The sequence below is a fragment of the Podarcis pityusensis genome, assembly GCF_964106645.2.
Source record: "Podarcis pityusensis genome assembly, chromosome: 1".
NCBI classification, from domain to species: domain Eukaryota; kingdom Metazoa; phylum Chordata; class Lepidosauria; order Squamata; family Lacertidae; genus Podarcis; species Podarcis pityusensis.
In genome coordinates, this window is record NC_138028.1 from 21,289,345 (window position 1) to 21,315,162 (window position 25,818).

Here is a 25,818-nt window from a genome sequence, read left to right on the forward strand (position 1 = left end):
AGAGACGTCTAAAATGTACAGGCCGATATTTAACTTTACTTCCTAAATTATTGATATAGAAAGAACGTTTATAGTACAGCAATGCCTCATCTTAAATGGGGGTTCGGTTCCAAGGGTTATGTGTATACGCTGAAACTGTGTATAGCCAAACCCTTGGAGCTTCCCTGCAGCTAGCCAGCCTGCTTCCTCTAAAGTGGCTGATGAGGGGCGGGGGGGGGGGGGAGGAGAGAGACAGCATCCCCAGCAATCCTAGAGCTAGTGTGCTGAGTGGGCCTTGCCCAGCAAACAAGGCCAAGAGCTTAAAAGCTCTTTTCACTCCGGGTCCGCTTGGGGTTACCCAGTAAGAAAAGAGCTTTTAAGCTCTCAGCCTTACTGGCACACCAGCTCTAAAAGTGCTAGGGATGCTCCCATGAGATCTTGAGGGAAGTCACATTGTCCCGCGAGATCTTGTGAGAGCTCTACCTCTCTTTCAAATCAGAACCAGTGAAGGCGGTGAACGTCCTGTGCGAGTGCCTGGAGGCAGTTGGAGAATGGATGGCGGCTAATGGATTGAGGTTGAATCCTGACAAGACAAAAGTACTGTTCTTGTGGGGCTGGTGTGGAGGACCCCCTGATCCTGAATGGGGTAACTGTGCCCCTGAAGGACCAGGAGCAAAGCCTGGGAGTCATTTTGGACTCACAGCTGTCCATGGAGGCGCAGGTCAATTCTGTATCCAGGGCAGCTGTCTACCAGCTCCATCTGGTACGCAGGCTGAGACCCTACCTGCCCGCAGACTGTCTCACCAGAGTGGTGCATTCTCTAGTCTCACGCTTGGACTACTGCAATGCGCTCTACGTGGGGCTACCTTTGAAAGTGACCAAGAAACTACAACTACTCCAGAATGCAGCAGCTCGACTGGTGACTGGGGGTGGCTGCTGAGACCACATAACACCAGTCTTGAAAGACCTACATTGGCTCATAGTACATTTCCGAGCACAATTCAAAGTGTTGGTGTTGACCTTTAAAGCCCTAAATGGCCTCGGCCCAGTATACCTGAAGGAGCGTCTCCACCCCCATCGTTCTGCCCGGACACTGAGGTCCAGTGCCGAGGGCCTTCTGGCAGTTCCCTCATTGCAAGAAGCAAAGCTACAGGGAACCAGGCAGAGGGCCTTCTTGGTAGTGGCGCTCGCCCTGTGGAACGCCCTCCCATCAGATGTCAAAGAGATAAACAACTACCTGACATTTAGAAGACATTTGAAGGCAGCCCTGTTCAGGGAAGTTTTTAATGTGTGACATTTTAATGTATTTTTAATCTTTGTTGGAAGCCACCCAGAGTGGCTGGGGAAACCCAGCCAGATGGGCGGGGTACAAATAAATTATTATTATTATTATTATTATTATTATTATTATTATTATTATTAATTACCACCAGTCCCAAAACCAGCCCACCAAGTGGGTCTTGCCTGAGTGACCCCAAGTGAACCTGCCATTGAAAGAGCTTGTAAGTTATTGGGCTTGCTTGGGACTTGACTTGCACAATTTCAACCGGACTGTCTTCCACTGTACAGTTGAAATTGCAGAAGTCAAATGCGCATAAGATGAGGTATATCATCTGGGAGGTGGGAAGGCAAGACATTCCATATTCTTAAGTATACGTAGAATGAGATTTATTGATACACTCATCCTATTTGTTAAATGGTAAAGTAATCTGCTCAAATGGTTAACAATATAATAAATGAAATGTTAAGTAAGTTCTAATTTCTAGTATGCTGTCAGAGTGAAAGCTGACAATATAAACTGTCAAGCTCTTTTAAAACCTACACAAAGGTATTACAAAGGAATAAAAAAGGTGCAGTGCTTCAACTTTCCTTGATGACTCTGATACAGAGAAAGAGCTGCACCAAGGTGGAAATTTATGGCACAAAACTGAAAGACTTGACATCCAAGTGAAACATCCTGGCTTAAAGATTTTGCTGACAGCTGTTGCGTGAATAGAACGTGCACACGTCATTTCCTCTATGCAAGACGAACAACCATGACAGCTCAATATGGAAATGTCAATCCAGAATTACACATATGAAACATAAAAATATAAGGAAAATCAATTATTCACGTTTAAGGAGGAAGATTTAGATATGTTCACCATAGTGCCTGTGTGCCTTGATTAAAGAGCTGTATTTAGCATTTTACTGGATGATAAGTGTAATTCAAATATATTTTACAATTCCAAGTTTCTCTAATTTTTCACTAAGGGTTTGCCCTTGAATGCCATTAAATATCCCTTAGAATCCCATAGAACAAGGCACGGATATCTTGTAGTGGGAAAACAAATTGAGAGTGACAGAACATTGGGGAGAAAGACAAGAAAGCACCAACAGATTAAGAGCAGGAGCAGACTAGGGTCACTTGATCTCATTTATGCCCACTTGACTACTTGGATCTGCAGAACTGGCACTGTTATAGGTAGCATATAATACTAGATCCATACTTCTAAGAAATCAATATTTTGGTGTGGCAGCACCTACACTTTGGAACTGCCTGCTTATTGACATCAGGCAGGCATCTTCTCTGTACTCTTTTTTGGTGCCTGCTTAAAATGTTTTTGATTAGGCAAGCCTATAGAGACATGGAGAAGTTGCATATGTTTTATTTCTTTTTGGCCACTGTTGATTTCATTATTTCATTTCAGTATTTTTGTAATCCACTTGGAGCTTTCCTTAATATCAAGCGGTATATAAATAAACGCAATAATCAACAGGCTGCCTGCCACAGTCTTTTAAAAGTATCAGAGCCTACCCAGAAGAAAGGTCCCATGGGGATTCGTACAATAGTGGTTGCTGCTTGGAAAAGGCAACAGATGATATCTAAAAGCCTTCTCAAATGACGGTCAGTTAGTTCTCTGTTCCCAAGAAAAACAATGGCAGCTTTGGAACTGTGACCTAGAGGAGTGAAGTTACTAAACCAAACCTTGTGCTGGGCCATTGGGCAGCCTGAGCTCTAACTCACATGCACTTAAACTGAACTTGCCATAAGTGCAATACTCCTTTTGTTGACCCAAAAGGATCCTAGTGATCAGGATTTACAAAGATGTTCACTTCCTTCTCCTTGAAAATACAGTTTTTTTGAAATAAAAGAATGCATCATCCTTGTATGTAATGTGCACACTTCCGGCATTCCTGATTGCAAGACATTTTGAGCACTAAGCCAACTTGTCTTTTGAGTTTCGGCAAGAAAATTAACTATGGGAAGGACCCAATATTACACAAGAGGAGCCTAACTTCCCTGCTCTCCCCTGCAGTCCCGCTTGCACTACCAAAAGCTGTTCCAGTGCATTCCTTCAATCATTTGGAGCTGATTTTGAGGGAACACAGCAGACTGCAGGCAGGAGCGGAAGGTGAAGTCCCATTGCATAAGCAGAAGTCTGCTCTGTTTATACATGAGCAGTGTTGGATACACCCCTAAGGCATTACCAGAACAAAAGCAATCGACCTTACACTAAAATTCTATTATTTAGAACATATGTAACAGGCCAGGAGTCACAGATTTACAGTACAAAATCTGTATTTATCACATTGCCACACCTTGATAAGAATGTTTTGAGGACCAGTGTTGTTATTATACCCGTAATTTGAGGATGTCAGAGCATGCCCTTTGGCCACTCCTCTGTCTAAATCCATCTTCTCAGAATGGTTTACATTTAACTAGCTTGTAAACAGCAGCATAAATCCCAAGATTCCGGGAGCAAACCATTACATGTCCTTTTTTTAATGCATACTAAGCATCTCCTTCCAATCTTCTCCCACATACCAGCTGCTTAGCTTGCAATAGCAAGAAACTCAGAATGAACAGTGCTGGCTTGCCCATTAGACAAATAAGACAGTTGTCAAAGGTGACAACCTTGGAGGAAGTAGCAAGATGCGCCCCCCCCCCCTTTGCTTCTGTTCCAGTTATGGAAGAAACCCTAAGTCTTGGTGTTCGTTTCACTCTTTCCCACTGCATCCTGTCATGAAAAAATCAGGTGGAAAGGACTGGGAGCCAAGGATGGGATGAAAGGCTCAACTGAATCATTTCTGCAGCTCAGATCCACTTCCTATTCATGTGAAAGAGGTTAGAACCAGACTACATAAGGTCAGACTATTATAACGTTAGTTTGAAACATGATCACAAATGGGACTTCACATATTTTATCCTGTGAACCACCCTGAGAACTGCAGGTATAGGGTGGTATACAAATTTAATAATAATAATAATAATAATAATAATAATAATAATAATAATTCATTTCTTGTATCCTGGCTTGAGTGCTCTTTAACTGCCATTTGCAAGTGAAATAGGAAGACTGCACTGAGCTGGGAGACTGAGGAGTTTTGGGTTTCATGGTAGCCCAACCATGATTCATAAAGCATGGAAGGATACACAGGGCAGGCATAATTGCTGCTTTTGCCAAGTCCCCACCCATGCTGATATGCAGAATCATTATTCAGCCCATGATATATGACAAAATAATGTCAACAGGAGCAGGTTGGACTACAGCCATAATAGAATGATATACTATCTAAGAAGAGAGGCAAAATAGTCATGGATTTACTTGCTATTCGGCACCCAAGAACAAGTCACTGCCTGGCAGTTCCACATCAGCTGACCAGCTAGTTTTCTGATGTGAAATAATAATTAGTGCAAGATTATCCAATTATCAACCACATTCCCAGGCAAAGTAAGAACCCTGTTTATTGTCGGGTGTGTTAAAAAACGTGTTGAAGAACCATTTCCACTCCACTGAAATAAAGTTTTCTAAGAAATGGTGAAACTACCTACAGAAAACCTGTGAATATTTTGAAAGCAGTATAAGACCTTTCTGATTGTGTTAGCTGAGCTGGATAAGGATGACAGAATGCAAAATATGTTGTGCTTTAAGCCATTTTGTTATATTTAGATCCCCCCCCCCCCAATGATTGCTTGTATGCTATCCTGAAATCTCAAAATGAATTAGCTTATACAGTATATTCAAATAAATGCAAATTAATATGTTAACATACTTCTGAAAAATCTAGATGCCACAGTAGTGAAATAAATAATTACTAACAAGCCTGAATTTTGTGCAATACTACTAATGGCAACAATAGTCATCTCAAATTATAACATTAAACTGCTATGAACAGCAACTCAAAGAAGTAGAAACTTCACTTGTCCAGGTCTTCTTTGGATGAGGATGCTATTTTTAGAGTAGGATCTGAAACAGGCCTAAGCCCTCTCCAGGCAACAAAAGAGTACATGTGGGCATATAATGGGTTGGGAAAAGATGCCTGTCCACACAAGCCTTTCCCCCAATGACTCGACTGGCTCCTGGTCCTACCCCGCATAATCAGGATTCCTAATTGGAGAAATCTAATTGCATTCTGTAAAATGCTGTTACTGCAGAACTGAATGCAAAAAGGTTGAAGAAGGGACACTAAGTGTGTACACCCTTGATGGCTTACAAAATTTGAGCTCCCACATGTTTTTCTGAATATAATCTCTGGGCTTGTACACTTCCTATCCCATTTATCTTGTTGCTTGCAGAAGACAAAAGAATGCACCAGAGAAACCTCCTATTTATTTGAACTCATGATTTAAAGGTAGAAGGTTGCCCTCACTCAGTACCTTTTCTCTGTGCTGAGGGCAAAGGTGAGAGTTGAGGAGGGTTACATGGGAGCCTGAAGCCCAAGGGCCAAATAGCACCCAAACAGGAAGTATGTTTCAAAACACTCTTCACCTACTCTGCTGAGAGAGACCTCACAGTCAAGCTATTCTTAGAAGTCTTCTTCCTTCAGTAAAAAGTCAGAAGATACCCATATCACAACACTATAGTCAAGTAAGCTGACATTTTTAATAAGTCAAAGGTTTCTTCTCATCTTGTCATTTTAAAGAGCAAAGTGAACCAGCGTAATTTTCAGCTTGCAGACCACCTAAGAATAAGAGCCATGACAACATGAAAAAGATTAGCCCAAATTATTAGCAATGATAGTCTGAGGCTCTTGCAAGCACTTACAATTATTACTCCTTTTCCGTTTGTTCTGTTTCCCCCCAAAGCCTCCACAGTCACTATTATGGATGACCTTTAAAGTCCAGCAAATAATTCAGGGAAACGCAGGAAGAAAGAGGCGGATGGGAATATGCTGGAAATATATTAAAGAGCCCTTGGGCTAAATTAGAAAATTGCCACTTTGTTCAGAACTTAAATGAAAGAAGAACCAACCAACAAATGTTCAGATGTGTTCCAGAACTTCAGTCGGCAAGATTTCAAATGCCACACATGGCTCAGCCAATTAAAAGGGGGCACTTTATCATAAGGACTCCTACTACTTCCTTACTAGAAGGCCACATACCTAACAACTAACAACAACTGAACCCTTCAGTAGATGTCACACTTGTAACAGAAAGAAAATAGAATTCTTTAAACAAAAGGGAAATCTAAGGGAACAAATCTTTAAAGAAAAGGGAAATGCTTCCTGTAAGTCAGACTGAAGAGGCTGCGAAAATAGACAGAGCAATTCTATGTTAATATTGTGCTGCCACTCCACTGATGGAACAGCCGCTGCATCCATGCGTGCTTGGCCCAAGGGGACAAGGTGAAAACACATAACACAGAAAACACACAAACAGCATAGCAATGACAGACACACCCACAACGTCCCTGAAAATTCTGCCAGCGTCCACGACATGGTAAGCATACATGAAGGGGCTAAGGCACACAACCTGCTTCACCACACACAAAACATGCACAACACCACGTCTGCCCCACTCCATCAGCCTCAGTGGCGCAGACAATGATGTTCCCCCAACTGCTAGTCCCCATGCATCTCTCCCTACGGACAGGGGCTTGAATCCCCTAATGCTCCTCACAACCAGTTTTACAAGCACCACACGTGAGCACACATACACACAGGAACGGACAAGGGGTCATCAGCCACTCAGGGGTTCATGAGCCACTTTTCTGGCAAGCAGCCAATAGCAGGGACCAGGATATGCAATGAAGGCAGCCACAGAAAGACACTGACAGCAGCGACCTCCAGTGGCCGACTCAGGAGGGCATGGAGTTCTTCTCTCAACCCATCTTTCTCCCCCCTCATCTCTTCTGAACCCCGCTCACTGTCTCGTACACCCTGGCAGCATGCAATCAGGGGACCTGACTGAGTCGATAAAGGAGAGCTCACTGTCTTAGAGCCCATCAAGCCTCTTGCCCACCCCTGAGGTCATATATAATTATTAGTAGTAGTATTATCATCATCATCATCACTCCCATGCTTCCTCCCAAAAGGAGGTCATGGCAGCAGACAGCAAAGAAGCAAAGCAATCAATTTAAAAATAAAAATAAAGTATTAAAAAACAATAAAAACTTCTAAAAACATTTTTTAAAAACACTATATTCCACTACTAGGGTGGGGGAAAAGGATCCCTGTCTATCAATCCTTGACAACAAAGAAACAACACATACAGCACAGTCAAAATCTTTAATTGTTGGCTAAAAAAAAATCCCCTTACTCTGAAATCAGTGGGAGTAAAATTCTTGGTTCTAGTTCTGCAATGGAGATGGAAACTTATTTTGCAGGATACAAATTAAGTGTGCTTCTTTGCCATGCTGCCCACATTCCCATCCCATTTCAGCCTTTCTGACAGCACAACGTCATAAGCAGAATGGCTTCGATGACTGAGTCATGGCCACATTCCACCAGCATAGGAAGGCTCATGTCTAAACCTATAGGACCTCAAGTGTCAGACTGCAGTATAGAATTACATCCTAAATATCCAAAGCAGCCACAACAAAAATAAAACACTAGTTCATACAAAGCCAATTAGAGAAAGAAAAATCTGAAAGGAAACAGTAAGATTAAGAATGTATACAAGTAGAAATTCATAGGCGTACCAGAAAACAATAAAAACAACAGCACTGAAAGAAAAATCTAATTAAAAGCTCCAACCCCCTCCCCCCATGAATGTATTTATCTGGTGCCTAAAAGTTAGAAGGGTAGGCACCATTCAAGCGTCCCTTGGGATGCTGCTCTGTCACCAGTCTCCACCTTCCTCAACTCAGATGGGAAGGACACTTGGACCATGGCTTCCAATACGGATCTCAAGCAACTTCATATTTTATACAAGCATTTCCAAGCTACAACAGGATTCCATTAGCACAGGCAGTGTACACAGAGGCACTATTGTCTGCAATCCCTTCCACTACTTTAGGTGTACCAAAGAGCTTCTGCGTGTTCCATAGGCCTTTTCATCTTACAACACAGCATGGAGCACTATTGTTCAAGAATGACAAGTCCAAGGCCACACTAAGTGCCCAGAGCTAGCTGAGCAGCTCCTTAAATAATGGGTTCTTTGGATCACATAAAACATGTAAATGAAAGAGCAGGTGTTTGAACTGGGTGGAAGGAGTTCTCTTGGTGAAAGCTTAGGGTTTTGGAGGAGGAAATTAAAATTATACCTAAGGGTTTGTGAAAAGTCTAAAGTTTTCAAACTAAAACATTGTGTGTGTGTGTGTGTGTGTGTGTGAGAGAGAGAGAGAGAGAGAGAGAGAGAGAGAGAGAGAGTGTATGTGATTGCAAGCCCTTTTGAGTCAAAACCTGTCTCTGTCACTCCCTTGTTAAATAAAATATAAATGTTTTGTAATCTGCCCTCAGCCCAGGATAGTATAAGCAAGCCTTAAATGCATACATAAATAAACCAGTAGACAAATTATTGACTGGAGACAACTATTGGAAACCAATAGCACTGATATCCCAGAATAATGCAATAAACATACATTCATCTCATCAGGATAGCTAGCAGTTTTAATTTTCCATATATGGTTAAATAACTAAAATCTCATACAAATACACTAATTATAAAGAGTGCTATTGGAGTGCTACAGTGAATACAGTGCTATTGGTGTATGTTATTCAATCTGAAAAACATGTTTTCTTTTGTTGCCTTCTTTATTGAAGGTCTGACTCACAATTGTTAAAATCAATGGGAGCTTTGTCATTAGCAAGAATGGGATGTGGGCCGCATTCAATTATTTTAAAGAAGATAAAAAACAACAATCAAAGTAAGGCATACTACACTTACTCTAACTTTTGGCAGGACTCTTCTTAGCGTCTCTGCAGGATTCTGTCGCATCAGAACTGGAAGACTTGCAACCACGCTTGTTCCTTGGATATCCTGACCAGAACTTATAAAAAAACACATTTGTTTTAAAGTATTTTGCAATGAGAACATCTTTAGCAAAAGACAAAAAAACCCAAAAAACTTTTGCTCATATCTCTCTTGTTTAAGTATTACAATACATAAATTACACGTATTTAACGCTTTGAAATTTAATTTAAAAGTGCATGCAACACAAATCTTCATTTAATTAACTAGAAGTAGCATAACAATACACAACGAAAACATTCTACCTCCGATGTGATGTGATTGAAATGCATTCAGTAAAGTCACAATGTATCCTTAAAACACCATTTTAATTGCTTTACCAAAACAGAAGCAACATGCAGCTGAGGCAAGACAATGTTACAAGCCAATGAAAGTCTTATCATTTCCAGATGTGTAGCAAGTAGTATTTTTGCATCACCAATAAAGCAACTGCTAACTTGAGGGGGCTTGGTAAGAATGTACAGTGGTACCTCGCAAGACGAATGCCTTGCAAGACGAAAAACGCGCAAGACGAAAGAGTTTTTCGGTTTTTGAGTTGCTTCGCAAGACGAAAAACGAAAACGTCTTGCAAGTTTGTTTCCTTTTTCTTAAAACCGTTAATACCCTATGGGAAACTGTGCTTCGCAAGACGAAAAATTTGCAAGACGGAAAAACTCGCAGAACGAATTAATTTCGTCTTGCGAGGCACCACTGTAATCTCAACCCTGAAACCACAAGCAAGAGTAATCTGTAATAACCAGTTGTTGTTATTATTGTTATTATTGTTATTATTATTAATAATAATAATAATAATTGTACCCCACCCACCAGACTGGGTTGCCCCAGTCACTCTGAGCAGCTACCAAGATATATAAAAACATAATAAAACATTAAACATTTAAAAGTTCCCTATACAGGGCTGCCTTTGGATGCCTTCTAAAGGTTGCATAGCTACTTATCTCCTTGACATCTGATGAGAGGGCATTCACAGGGTTGGTGCCACTACCAAGAAGGCCCTCTGCCAGATTCCTTGTCATTTCACTTCTCACAGAGCTGGATCTCAGTGAACAAAAGGAGTGAAGATGCTAAGTGCTTGGAATCAAATTATTGTAGCTCTGCTTTCAAAGTACCGTAAGATACTCTTCCTTCATCCACCAACCATTTCATCCAGAGGAAGCAGAACATGGAAAAGGTCCTTCTATATTCCTCCCCATAAAGCAGGGATTGAGAACTTGTGGCTCTCCAAGTGCTGTGGGACTGCAACTCCCATCATCTGTGACCACTGGCCATGCTTCCTGGCCTAATGGGAGCTGGAGTCCAGAAATATTTGTAGGGCTGCAAGCTGTCCATTCTTGCCACAACAGCTCAGTTGGGTTCCAGACCTTGTTGGAACAAGCTGTTAACATGGAGTTGTCCAAAGTCCAGCTCCTCCAGGCTAGTACTTGCTACTGACTGAGTGGCTGGTATGCTTTTGATTGGCTTACATAGGAACAGAACATAGGCAGCTGCATAATACTGAATTAGAGTATTGGTCCATGTAGCTTAGTATAATCTGTGCTGACTGGGAGTGCCTCTCCAGGGTCTCAGACAAGGAATCCCTTCCTAGCCCTACCTGGAGATGCCAAGGATGGAACCAAGCATTTTCTGCATGCAGAGCAAATGCTCTACCACTGAGCTACAGCCTTTGCCTACTCCTGCTCCTTCCAGTATCTCTTCTCACCCATGGGCTTCTCTACATACAGGACAGGAGACAAATTTATAACATGAGCATGGGATGATATTTTAGGAGCCTCACAATAGCAGGTTCTGGCACTTGAGCCTTATGCTATATATGGGGGAAACTGTAACTTGAGTGCTGGGGAAATACCCTTAGTAGACAAATTTGAGATGAAAACCAACATTCAGTTACAGTAGTTCAGTTACGGACTCCAATCTACATCCTGACATACAATCGGAATGGGTTTCTTCAGTAATAAGGCAGGCTATTATGCAGAATATTGGATTTCACTAATTTAACTAATAGATAGAAAGATAGATATACCGGTATATGTATGTATATGTATTAGACAACTCTCATACTGGGGAATCATTATCCTTGAATAATATAACATCTGTTATAAAAACTTTAGGGATATTCAACTGGGGTCCTTTTGAAGGGCTGGGGAGGGAAGAAAGATAAGGAACATAAGAATAACCTCATTGCTTATTTGTAGTAGAAAGAGGCACATAACAAAAAACTCAAAATTGAATGCACAACATATTCAATTCAAACCACAACATATATGGTTAAAAGGAATTCAGATAGCGTTACTAGAAAATACATCTGTCTGAGACCTTGAAGACAGTATGCCCAGATGCACTAATTATCTGACTCAGTATAAGGCACTTTCACATGTTCATGTTTCTGTTAATAAATTCACACATATTTTAAAAAATAAAAGGGTCCAGATGGAAATGTTAAGTACACAGTGTCAGTCTCTCAAACTATAGCAAAGTTTTGAATTGCTTCCAAGATTTGTCTTTATGGGAAGTTCTTAATTCTGTACTAGATAAATCTTTTTCATATTAATCCTGCTTTAAAAAAAAAAAATCTTCATCACACATTAACATGCTATACTATAATAAACACATATATGTGAATCCTTTTCCGTGAAGTTAACCAATAAAATGATGTGGCAGGGGGGATGGGAAGAGATTCATTCATTTTGGCACAAAAAGGAAGCCAGCATTTGTGTAAACTGTATGTTAACGCAAAAAAGTGGTGTGATGATATGCAATTCTAAAGAAAAATGAGGCCTTTCCTTTAAAAAAAAAAAAGCTCCAAGTGGCTGGCTTGCTGTCAATTTAAAATGAGAAGCAGAGGGTTTTTAACACCTACACAAGCTGTAATTTTCCAACTGTGGAAGATTTTTCTTTTATTTCTACTTAAATAGCAGAATTGGTGATCCTCTGCTCTTTAGCGATTCTGAATTAAAACCATCTATCATATTGTGGTCACTCCAGCAGTTTTAACACTGTAAGATGCATCAAAATATACACACACACTTTTTATTTCAATCAGGGGTTGCTGCAAATTCAGCATTGTCTAGAAAGTGTCGTTTTATTAAAAGCACTAACCACAGGAAAGCTCCCCCAAAACTTAGTCAACTTAACTATTCTGCCATTGTGTGAACAAACTTCACAATGCTAAGGTTTTCATGGAGGGAAAATCATTTCTACATTTTCAATTTTTTTCTATAGAAGTTAAGCTATATATAGTGATATTAGATTACAAACAATCAGGTCCTGCAACAAAATGTTGCAGTGCTCAATGCTGTTGCTCAGGATTTCAGCGCTTCATCCCATTCCCGCTTCCACCCAGTTAGTTTGTCATCACCCCACCAACTACAAAAAAACCCAATGGCAACACTAAGTCAGTATCCTGTGGCCACAAGACTACAGTCTGTCCTCTTAGGCATTTTGGGGGGGTGGGTGCCAAGCCACCTAAATAACTTTTACCAACCTTGGGGCTCCCTTAAGACTGTTGATGGAGCCTGTGAAAAAGACTGACCTATAGTCCTAGAGTGCTTGTATATATTATGGGAATGTTTGCCTTGCTTGTATGTCTTATTGCAACTTGAGTGGGGGTTACCAAGTTAACTTTGCATTGTTCAAGTGGAAATTTGCTCTGCTAGTGGAATGGCAGAGTTGGGTGTTACCTTTTGTGCTGTTATATACAAGACTGCACAACATCTACACTCTTTGATTCCAGTAGGAAGATCTGCACAGTTGGACAAGTTCTGCTCCAGCTATTTCCATGGTGAGAGGTAATTCAGTGAGTAACAAATGCAAAAACCTCCTAGACAGAACAATCCAGTAGTCGTGGGTATGCTACTGGTACTGATTCCTCCCCTCTACACACAGACACACACACAGAGGAATAGATCACACCCAATAAATACAAAGCTCAACTTTTCTAGCTAGTCTAGAGCATGTTGAAGGTTGTAGAAGCTGGAGGATCCTGCTCTAGCACTATGTTTCTGAAGTCAAGGCAGAGCGTTCTGCTCAAATAGACTTCAAGATAATGACTGATGCAAACTCTGAATATGAGCTTATCTCAATGCCTTGCCTTCAGAAACATATTTAGAGAGCTTTCTTATCACCATTACTAAGTGGATAAGCAGATCCATTAACAGTTTTGGATGCATGCCTCAGAAATAGTAAGGCTGCAATTCTTAAATTACTTGGGAGAAACTTCAGTTGAATTCAGTGGGCCCTAATCTGTTCAAGCTGCGCATCATGAAACATAGTGGGACAAAGGATAGAAATGACAAGACTCTTCACAGTATATCAAAAAGTCATTTCACATGGCTGGGGGCAATATATATTCTTTGCAGCCTTCCAAATAACTTTTGAACAACCTGAAAGCTCATTGGAAACCTGACAACAGCAGTATGATTATTTGTGTTAAAATATATACAAACTGCTTTAACATATGAAGAAATTCCAAAATGATGTACAAAAAAGGACAAACAATGCAGAAATATAATATAAGATAAAATCAATTTAAAATACAACAATTCCACAAATCATAATAACCAGAGTCTCATTTACCTACAAAGCTCAATCTGTCAAGGTTTTAATATTTATGTTGAGTTAATACACATAAAATGGCAACAAAATGCTGTGGTTTGGAGTGCTCTGTTCAGCAAGAAATGTTCATGCCCTTTTGCAGGATACTCCATTTCACTCCCGTCCTAAGCCCACTAAGCATGGTCAGTCCTCACTGGGCTGTCTTTCACGTCCTCCACCACTTTGGGCCTTTTTCTAAAGGGTTGTGCATGTGGTTTTTTGTACTTCTGCAAACCTTTGATACTTCCCTCTTATGCTGACACCTCCCTCTTGTTGATGGATAGGGCCATTCAGACTTCATAAGGATTCAGTTCACTATTGTTATAGATAAAATATAAAAAGCAAGATCCTAATCCCTTGTGATTTAAAAGATACATTTAAATATGTGACTTACTTAAATAAGAACCCTCAAGATAAAATGGAGCCCAAATTCACCACAAATTATTAGCACTCAATATTCTGACCCACATAGTAAAAATTTCCATGAGTTACTGAAAGCTTTTCACAATTAAAGGTTACTATTATCAGAGTGCGATAGAATTAGTACAAGGCGTTCACAGAACAGGAACTTGCATATTCATGAGAAAGATATGCAAATTACAGATTTCATGCAACTCAAGTGTGCATCTTAACCGTGATCCTCCAACTCAAGATATATTTAGGGAACTGTCTTTAGCATCAAGCAAGTCCCCGTGACCAATACCAACTTTAAAAACCCATTTTCTTCCAAAACATGGGCACAACCAATCAGTCATCTTTGTTAGGGCTCAAACAATCCTTGCCAAGTCTACTCAGAAGTCCTAAAAAGAAAGTATAATTTTTGCTTCAGAACTATTGTTTCTACTCATATGCAAAGAAACAATAATTTAATCAGCCACATGCATGACACGAGGTACAGACTCTCAAGAACCACTGGTCAAGAAGGTTTTAGCATTTGGCAGAAGCCCCAATACACTTGCAGTGTTTCCCAAACTTAGGTCTCCAGCTGTTTTTGGACTACCACTCCCATCATCCCCAACTAACAGGACCAGTGGTCAGGGATGGTGGGAACTGTAGTCCAAAACCAGCTGGAGACCGAAATTTGGGAAACCCTGCACTAAAGGAATACAAGATATGACACCACAGTTACAGATATGCTAGCAGAGTCGTTCTGCTGGCTGAGCGGCTCCACCACCAAACATATATGCAAGGCAAAACAGGGCAGAAACATAGATGGGTCATGGGCAGCACAGGAGAGGAGCACACATGTGTCATACCCAATACTCCTTCCGTCCATGGTTAGATCTCGACTGATGGCACAACTTGTTAGTGGTTACCCCTTGATTTTCTTTCCCACTGACCAATGGGGGATTTAAATTTATATACAGTCAGACCTACATCAACAACTGTTAAACCTGTATTACAAAACAGGCTAGGGTGCAACTTAGCATCCAGTGAAATGTGCATGGTATGGAAGGAGCCAGTGTGGTGTAGTGGTTAAGAGCGATAGATTCGTAATCTGGGGAACCGGGTTCGCGTCTCCGCTCCTCCACATGCAGCTGCTGGGTGACCTTGGGCCAGTCACACTTCTCTGAAGTCTCTCAGCCCCACTCACCTCACAGAGTGTTTGTTGTGGGGGAGGAAGGGAAAGGAGAATGTTAGCCGCTTTGAGACTCCTTAAAGGGAGTGAAAGGTGGGATATCAAATCCAAACTCTTCTTCTTCTTCTACAAGCCTCCAACCAGGTAGCCAGGAAGAGGACTTCAACAGCTTCCCAACACACATACACACCACTTTCCCCAAATCTCAGCTTGTTTTGTCATCTGGGCATATAAGAAGCTCAGTTTCAAAACAAGTAAACTTTGAACCATGGGTTGTTAAATTAACCAACATTCATTATAAACCACAAGCTGTGATGCACAGGACAAAGGAAAGCAAGATTCAGCAAAGCAAAAGCCTACTGAAGTCTTCCTTCTGGCTGTAGGAGAAAAGCGAGGGGGACCACAAGAGACTAAGGCTCATGGCAACTCCTTCTTGCTTTTGCACATTTCACTAAAGTTTAACATGCCATATAAACTTGGTCAGTGGGTCAGGGATTGGACAGTTAAAAATACTAGAGACAGAATTCATCCAGAACTGCCTTCTCAACAATAATGGCTGGTGGTTTCAGTCAACTTTCCATCATCTCTAAAGGTAAGTTCTAAGGGATCCACCCCTATAGACTAAGTTGGAGTCCAGCTGATTTTATTTATTTCATAAAAAATTGTACACCACTTTATTGTATCATCATCATCAACAACAACAAGAAAGTGGTGTACAAATAGATAAAACAAGAAAATCAAGATCAATTTACAATACAGTCGTACCTTGGAAGTCAAACAGAATCAGTTCTGGAAGTCCGTTCAACTTCCAAAACGTTTGGAAACCAAAGCACGGCTTCTGATTGGCTGCAGGAAGCTCCTGCAGCCAATTTGAAGTTGCAGAATCCCCACTGGATGTTTGGCTTCCAAAAATAGTTTGCAAACCGGGAGCCAAAACATTTGAGAACTAAGCTGTTCGAAAACCAAGGTACGACTGTACTTCAAAATTTTCAGACTCAAAGGGTAAAGGAACACTGTAATACATATTGTGTTCTTTTCTAGAATAATGTTGACTTGCTTGTTTGTCTTCTCCTTTTTTATTTATTAACCACTGAGCAACACCCAGCTTGTGAGCTCTTACTGGTTGGAACAGCTGACTGGATAAGGTAAAATAGAAAAATCTAACTTCTAACAGATTACAGGCAAATTACCTAGGCATGCAAATAGACAGAGATGAATCAGGCTCTTTTCTGATTAGCCCAAGTAGTAAAATTCAGGCTCTGCTGGAGTCAAATGGCATGGAGAATTGTAATCCAGTTGCTACTCCAATGACTCTAGAATATTAAAAGCAAGATGATGAAAAAGAATTTGAGGATATTGACAAATACAGAAGTGTAATTGGAAGTTTGCTTTATTTAGCAAACATATCCAGGCCTGGCATATCAAATGCAACTGACATACTTAGCAGAAAAATGTCCAAGCCAACACAGCAAGATTGGAATGCAATGAAACGTGTTTTAAGATACCTTAAAGGAACCATTCATCATACAGCGGTACCTCGGGTTACATATGCTTCAGGTTACATACACTTCAGGATACAGACTCCGCTAACCCAGATACTACCTAAAACAAAACACTTAGATATACTCTATGCACATGTGAAAAATTGCATTTTTAAAGTGTGGCTCAAGCTCAGGTATTGTTCCACAGAGCTTATGACTACAGATATTTTTACAAAGCATTTGACTGCTGTAAAATTTCAAATGCTGACTATGGAATTGGGACTTACTGAATAAAAGGAGGGGGGAGAATACCAGGTGCTCAAGGCAGAATTTCAAGTCAGGAGGGCTGTTGGAATATTCTAGAAGAAACTTGTAAATGGCCTTGAACAAGTTGCTAGGCAACGGAAAATTTTCCCAGGAACAGGTGTCCTTATCAGGGCATGAGATCAACTAAGTTGGGGTCAGCGTAAATGAGAATGAGAATGTGAATGAGTCAGCGTTAGGTCTCTGGCCGGATGGCTAAAAGGAGGAAAAGATTATGTTTCTTTATTTGTTTTGTTCTTTACTGATGACCAATGTAAAGTTTTGTAAATAATAAAGACTCTGAGCCAAATGGTGTTTATTCCTGCTTGGCAGGGGGTTGGACTCGATGGCCCTTGTGGTCTCTTCCAACTCTATGATTCTATGATTCTATTCCTGTACAGTGGACGCTCGGGCTGCGAACGTGATCCATGCGGGGGGCATGTTCACAACCCACAGCTTTTGCAACCCACAGTGCCACGTCTGCGCACACGCGGGTTGTGATTCAGTGCTTCTGAGCATGCGCAAAGTGTGATTTAGCGCTTCTGTGCATGCACGGCCGCCGAAACCCAGAAGTAACCTGTTCCGGTACTTCGGGGTTTCAGCGGGTTCGTAACCCGAAAAAACGCAACCTGAAGCATCTGTAACCCAAGGTATGACTGTAATGGGAATTTCACTAAGAGATAGCTGGAATGCTGCTGCTGCTGCTGCTGCTGCTGTTAAGAAGTAGAAGGTGCAGGAAAACTTTTCTGTAAAAAGAACTCTGCTGCAGAAATAAATGAAAACCCAAGAGTAGATGCTCACACCAACAGTGCATAGAGATACGAGGCATATGCAGTCACACACACACATACTACACAGTGTGAATTTTAATTAAGGGAAATGTATACAAATGCATCACCAAGTTATTTTGCCCAAATAGTATTTGGGTTAAATACATAGATATTTGTAGTCATATGTACAGCCTTCATCAGAGGTCTGGGTGGGGTACAATACATAAGCTGCAATACAGAAGTACACAAACACACTAATAACCATCAGAACTATAAATCAGTATAAATGTCTGCGCTGTTAAGAGATATATGTGTTGGGAAGCCCAGATTGCAGTAAGCTTCCCCTGATATTATGGATTCAGTCAAGGACAAGCATAGCACACACATATGGAGGTTTTTATGCTCTGGAGCACAAGTAACTCATGGGAAACAAAACACATGTATAAATCTCCTTTTCCCTGCTATTCAACTTAACACTCTCACATTGGTAGGAAAACAAGGAATAAAGCCACTAGGACTCTTCTGCATATATCCATGCACTGTGCCTATGTTCAACTGGAACAAGCTCTATATTTCTGTTTCCATACTCTGGTTTGGAAACTAATATAGGAAGCAGCTTATAAGTTCTCATTAAATTATAAAAGGTATTAGGAAGGTCATGGTTAAATAAAGCAAGCATATCTTTCCTTCAGATATCTGACACTGATGAAAACTTAGCTTTGCTCCATAATATCAGCAACTAGTGGTTCTATTTTTGTTTTTTTGCAAATAAAGGCTCAAATGCACAGACACTGTAACTTGGTAATGGTGATTCAGCAGATTACACAACAGAAAAGTTTTTGGACAACTAGAAGCATTTGAGTCATAATGTACATTTCATATCCAGTTTATTTAATTCACATAGCTATGAACAAAGTATTAAACACAATCAAATTCCTTCCTACCAGGTCAATCACTTGTGACTGCAAAATGCAAATGGCAAGAATAGCAAAAGTTGGACATTTATTTGTTCCATTCAGTTTGTACCAATGGTGTCAAGCTACAAATGCCTCATACTGATTCGTATTATGGTTTTTTCGTATACAAAACACTTACTGTGATTCACATCCACTGTAAAACAACATAGAGGCTACAATGATCACCACAAAGGGTCAAGTGGTTAAACCAAAAGTGGTGGAAGCTCATCCAGGAACATAAACTAATAGCCAGGTTTTAGAACTACCGGAAATGTGGATATGACTACTTATGGAAGTCAAACCACAAATGTGTGAAAATGTCTGGCTATATTACAAAGAAAAACTAGAGACTTCAAGAACAGGTGAAGACTTCTTTTGAAGAAACAGCTTTGAAATTAGCACAATGGGCTCCTTCTGTACTTAAAAAAAGAAATCTCTTGTACAAATCAAAAGCATGACTGTGCTCACTGTTTGCCTGCTTTGGTTTTCAGGTCAGAGTAGTGTTTCAATTGAAATGCTTAGCTAAATGGATACTCTGATCCAGAAAGGCTCTGCTTATGTTCTTGTGGCAATGAACAATAAATGAAAGGTAAAACGCAGGGCAAGGGATCCAGAGTGTCCTACTGTCTTCAAAGGAAATGTTTTGCTGAAAGTATGTAAAATATTACTCCAATGCTTGATAAGGCCCACTTTTAAAGCATCTCTCTTTCCTCCCGCCACAATTCCTCTTCCTTAGGTTATCATTCCAATTCTTAACATACTACCATACCATACTTAACATACTATTTTTCCATGATGCCTCCATGTATAAGATGCCCCCTATTTTTGGGGATGCAAAATTAAGAAAATGGGGGGGGGATTGCCCTGAGTTGTTGAGCTTTTTTGGGGGGGTGGCCAAATGTTTTTAGGGGGAATTGTCAAAAATCGCTCACCCGCCTGACCTACGCTACCACTTGCACACGTCACAAAGGCCACCTATCGTCTGTCCCCACAACACCAGAAGCCGCCAATCACCCACCCTAGTGCTGTAGTGACAGCCAATCAACAACAACCCATGTCACAGACACCAATAACATGCCAAATACCCGCTTGACAATTTCCGGCTCGTGACACAAACCAATCCCAACTTCCAAATATGCACTATCCATGTATAAGAAGACACCCAATTTTGGACATAATTTTTAAATAAAAAATGCTCATCTTATACACAGAAAAGTATGGTATATGATATCCATGCCCCATCTACCGAATTTCTAACCACTGCAGTAGCCCAGGAGTTGAACATATGTTGGACACTTTCACAAAACTGAGAATCACATCATGTGAAGTCTCCAGCAAGCACCCTGTTGTGGCAAAGACCCTTAGCTTACCCTCTCATGTGTATATATTGCTATGAGGCTTTTTTGGTTTTTAAGATTTTTACTAAATCTTAGATAAAGATATTTCATAAAGACCATATTTCATAAAGACACTGCAGTGTCTGCTGTGCCTAATTTCTGAAGGAACCACAAACCTGGCTGAGTGCCAAGACCCCTGGAATCTCACACCAGTTGACAAAGATTGGAGCAGCCTGTAATTTCTATTATAGAAATTGAATTGGGCGTGCTGGGGTTTACTGTACTTTATGTACAACCTCTTCAATGATACCATGTTCTTTGAATAATCACTGCTACTATCCTCTTTGTTTCACCTGTTAGAATTCAAGAACCACATTCTTTAAGACATGATATGTCTAATATTCATTCACCCATTAGCTGAGAAGACTCAGCATATGGCATCAGTGGTTAGTCAACATCAACTTCCCTTCCAGGTTTTCAGTTCTCCATCTCCAGAATGCACTAGTTGCCAAGACAAAAAAGAACTGCAGATACATATCATTGCCTTTGTGGCAGCAACCCAACTGCTAATTTCAGTACTGATAGCAGAGAGTTATAACATCAGTTTCAACCAGTGTGAATTGTTACTAATCTGTTGTTAGCATTTTGTTATCAAAATTTTAGGAGATTACAATGTTACAAGTTTGACATTGCTTTGGGCATAGTTGCCACTTCTGATTGTGCTTACATTCTCTACACAAAGAGATTAGAAACACCCACAGAAAATATGCATATGAATAATAATAATAATACAGGTACAGTCTTATTTCATCTGATAAAGGAAACATTTTATGCAGAAGAAAAATGTGTTGTCTGTTATACGAAAATATGAATCTGAGATATGGGGGGGGGGGGGACATGCGCTTATGTGAGCAAGCAGAAACACACACACACACACAAGACCATTAGTCCATCTTGCCCAATACTGCATGCTCTATCAGAGGTTCTCCAAAGATGTCCCCCCCCCCCCATTTCTGTGGATAGGAAATTCCCGGGCCTCAACCTGAAAACCAGTGAAAGGTGCCAGGAAAAAAGTTCCAGCTAGCATGGGGCAATTGCACAATAATTTTTTTTTTCCCTTCCCCTTGTGCTGCTTACATTAATTCCACTTATCCCCAGTCTGTTATGGCTAGCAGAGATCAATACAGTAGTCAACATAAGTTTTTGAGTTCATGGCAATCTCAGCAGGCATACCTAACACTCCAGAAATTATAGGTCTACAAGCATCTTAGAACATTCTCAGCAATGGAAAGCAGGTGCTAGTCATATTTCAACCTTTGTTTACACAATGCTATAATACTCCTGCAAGCACCAAACTGCAATCTACATATACTGGACAAAGAAGGTGGGGTAGGCTTGCTGTGTTATTTAACCAAGCCACAGGGTGCTATAGCAATCTACAATGTCTATTAAGGTCTTAACTCAATTCACTCTTTCTTCAATATGGTTTTACAAAACAGAACTTTTCATACAGTGAGTCTCCCTAGGACAGTTTGAGCCTCCCCAGCAGGAAGGCACGGAGCCCATACTATTCCTCTGACACAGTTCACGCTTGGCCCCAGGTAAACAGATTGGCAGGAGGACAGCAGCCATTTAAAATGTGCAGAAATAGCACACCATGCAGCTCTTCTAGTTGTGGGTGTCTGGTGGCATAAATGAGCACCTCCTCATATAAAAACAATCACCTTTTTTCTAAACTTAAAAGCCCCAAACAGTGTAATCTTTCCTCATAGGGGAGTTGCTAGGTTTATGATACAGTGGTACCTCGGGTTACATACACTTCGGGTTACATACACTTCAGGTTACAGACTCCGCTAACTCAGAAATATTACCTCAGGTTAAGAACTTTGCTTCAGGATGAGAACAGAAATCGTGCTCTGGCGGCGCGGCAGCAGCAGGAGGCCCCATTAGCTAAAGTGGTGCTTCAGGTTAAGAACAGTTTCAGGTTAAGAACAGACCTCCAGAACGAATTAAGTTCTTAACCTGAAGTACCACTGTACTCTGTAAATGATAGTATGCACTAATGGTGCTGTAGTGAAAACACAAAGCCTAAAAGAAGAATCTCATCATTTCTGTTTGTCTGACTTGGCCCAAGTGAGACACTGAGGGAGGTCAAAAGACATCCTTCTTTCTCAATAGTGGCCCCAAGAGCCTGGGAAGCCCATTTGTCGGACTCACGTGTCTTCCTTCAGAGAGACAGGTGAAAACGTGTTGTTGTTACTATTTTTATATTAATATCACCACTACTATTCACAAGGCTTTGGGAATTGGGTTTTTTGCAAGCTGCTTCTTCTTCTTTATTTTTTTACCCGTTATGAACTTTTAATGTTTTATTATGCTTTGATTGTTGTTGTTTTTTAAGTTGTTCATGTCAATAAAAAAATAAAAGAAATCTGAAGCCACTCTGGCAACTCTCCACACCTTGCTGGGAAAGTCCACCTCCCACTTCGACAGCTAGAAGACCTTTAGAACAAAATATCTCACCTTACTTACATTGTCTGTCTCAGTTGTCTGGAACCAAAACTAACGCACTCTATACACTTAGTTTAATTTGCTGCTGTTCTTATTAAGATATCTAGTTACAAACTGGCCTTTACCTGCCACAAAGCTTGTGTCTGAATTATTTAATGGGCTAATTCTACACAGGTTTCCTACTACTTCTGTTTTAAAGAAGGGAGTCCTTACATTTCAATGGTTTATTTAATTTACCATTAGATAGTCAACATGATTAGCCCACTGTTGTTTAACTATGATTAAATAAAAACAAGAATTGGCTGCATGCTACTGTAGCTATGTATCATAGTAACCTTGTTTACCAAGATCAGCTTGCTCAATCCAAGTTTCTTATTCCTTTGTTTTCTGACGAAAGAACTGCCAGCAAGAATGGAATAATTCAGACAAATGGCTATTTTGAGACATTGCCAAATCAAGTGTATGCCGGTAACCTCTTTCTTTCTTTTTCAGAGTTTATTTCACCAAGTTCAAGCTTTAATTGCTGTTTGCCAACAGAAAACTCCCCCACTCACAATCTTAAAATTAAAGAAATGCTATAAACATAAGGAAATATATCTCCTGTCTAGAAAAGCTTTAGCTACACAGTACTAGAAATAGTGGAAAGCATTTCCTTAATGGCAAGCTGACATGCTGTTTCCTTCTTACGGAAGAAGTAATTGGAAATCACCAACACGCTTGTGTGGGTGTTCATCCTTCCGCTCATGACTTTGAAGCTAGAAGCCCTTTTCACACATTAAATGGAAGGAAAGGGATGCACCATGCCTCCTCTTGATCTCCATATTCAGGGGAAGGTAAGGATAAAGTCTACAAGTTTACAACTTGCACTTGTGTAGTCTCTCTCTGCATTATCAGGTGCCCTCAAAAAGGAAAGGACCCTAATTGTGCATACAGTTCTAAGTTTTTAGACTCTACTTGGACTTTCCACTAAATTAATGTAGGATAAGGTTATGGACAGTGGGTACGATACCTGCAATGTACACGCAATCATAATCAGAAAAGTTCTAAAGATTCAAACATGCAAAAATAGCACACACTGCAGAACTTGCTGGTAAAATGCGGTCTTGACTATGCTACCACTCAGTGGATTTGTAACTGGCTGACTGACCGAACCCAAAGGGTGCTCATCAATGGTTCCTCTTCATCCTGGAGAAGAGTGACTAGTGGGGTGCCACAGGGTTCTGTCTTGGGTCCGGTCTTATTCAACATCTTTATCAACGACTTGGATGATGGACTCAAGAGCATCCTGATCAAATTTGCAGATGACACCAAACTGGGAGGGGTGGCTAACACCCCAGAGGACAGGATCACACTTCAAAACGACCTTGACAGATTAGAGAACTGGGCCAAAACAAACAAGATGAATTTTAACAGGGAGAAATGTAAAGTATTGCACTTGGGCAAAAAAAATGAGAGGCACAAATACAAGATGGGTGACAGCTGGCTTGAGAGCAGTACATGTGAAAAGGATCTAGGAGTCTTGGTTGACCACAAACTTGACATGAGCCAACAGTGTGACGCGGCAGCTAAAAAAGCCAATGCAATTCTGGGCTGCATCAATAGGAGTATAGCATCTAGATCAAGGGAAGTAATAGTGCCACTGTATTCTGCTCTGGTCAGACCTCACCTGGAGTACTGTGTCCAGTTCTGGGCACCACAATTCAAGAAGGACAGTGACAAACTGGAACGTGTCCAGAGGAGGGCAACCAAAATGGTCAAAGGCCTGGAAACGATGCCTTATGAGGAACAGCTAAGGGAGCTGGGCATGTTTAGCCTGGAGAAGAGGAGGTTAAGGGGTGATATGATAGCCATGTTCAAATATATAAAAGGATGTCACATAGAGGAGGGAGAAAGGTTGTTTTCTGCTGCTCCAGAGAAGCGGACACGGAGCAATGGATTCAAACTACAAGAAAGAAGATTCCACCTAAACATTAGGAAGAACTTCCTGACAGTAAGAGCTGTTCGACAGTGGAATTTGCTGCCAAGGAGTGTGGTGGAGTCTCCTTCTTTGGAGGTCTTTAAGCAGAGGCTTGACAACCATATGTCAGGAGTGCTCTGATGGGGTTTCCTGCTTGGCAGGGGGTTGGACTCGATGGCCCTTGTGGTCTCTTCCAACTCTATGATTCTATGATTCCTGGATTGTACCCCTTTGAACTACAGGTAAGGGAGGGAGATCTCATGTTTTAAACATTCTGAAAGCCAGTACAGTGGTACCTCGGGTTACAGACGCTTCAGGTTACAGACTCTGCTAACCCAGAAATAGTACTTTGGGTTAAGAACTTCGCTTCAGGATGAGAACAGAAATCGTGCTCCGGCAGCATGGCAGCATCAGGAGGCCACCTGAGCTAAAGTGGTACCTCAGGTTGAGAACAGTTTCAGGTTAAGAACGGACCTCTAGAACGAATTAAGTTCTTAACCTGAGGTACCATTGTATAGCAAACATAGTGCTGGACTTGGACCAGAAAATTCAGAATTCAAATCCACACTCAATTGTGACCTTGAATCAGGCACTGGTCCTTAACCTACTTACTTAACAAGGTGGCTGATAATACAATAGGGTAATATGATGTACACTAGTGAAGCCTTTAACTAAAAGCTTCCTGCTTGTAGGGTCTTCTCATTTTATTGCTTCCTGTTCCATGTGAGAATAGCAATTAATACCCCTTGGTTATCTTCAACTCCTAATGAGGCTTTAATGATCTATTCCTTTCATCACTTTTTCTTTCTTTTATAAAGTTTGCTGTAAAATAAATAAAAAAAAGAAATGTAATAATTAAAGCCCCCACCCCACCCCAATTCATCATTTCCCTCAGCCCCACTGTACAAGAAGCAATAAAAGAGGTAGAACCTACATTGAGGAATCTATTAATAAACATTGTGGGGAATCTTGCAGTATTTGCTTGCAGGTAAACATTACAGAAGTATCTTGGTCATGAGGTGCAGCACTGCTGGATAATACAATATAACATTTAGTGTTCCATCATGTCCTACAGTTTTTGCCGGCAAAAGTTCCACTGAGGTATAAAATGCTATCAATGAATGGAGCTGTCTGCAGATCAATGCGAAAAGCGTATCTAGAATAGGCTAGGTTTGTGATA

At 40.7% G+C, this 25,818-nt stretch overlaps 1 protein-coding gene across 1 annotated transcript in view; it reads right to left on the reverse strand.

Moving 5' to 3' along the window:
• Positions 1-25,818, reverse strand: part of PPP4R4 (protein phosphatase 4 regulatory subunit 4) — a 69,596-nt gene that overhangs the window by 30,167 nt on the left and 13,611 nt on the right. Inside the window, exon 3 of the mRNA XM_080981762.1 lies at positions 9,071-9,173. Coding sequence (XP_080837888.1) covers positions 9,071-9,173 — 103 coding nt within the window. The remainder of the gene's footprint in view (positions 1-9,070; positions 9,174-25,818) is intronic.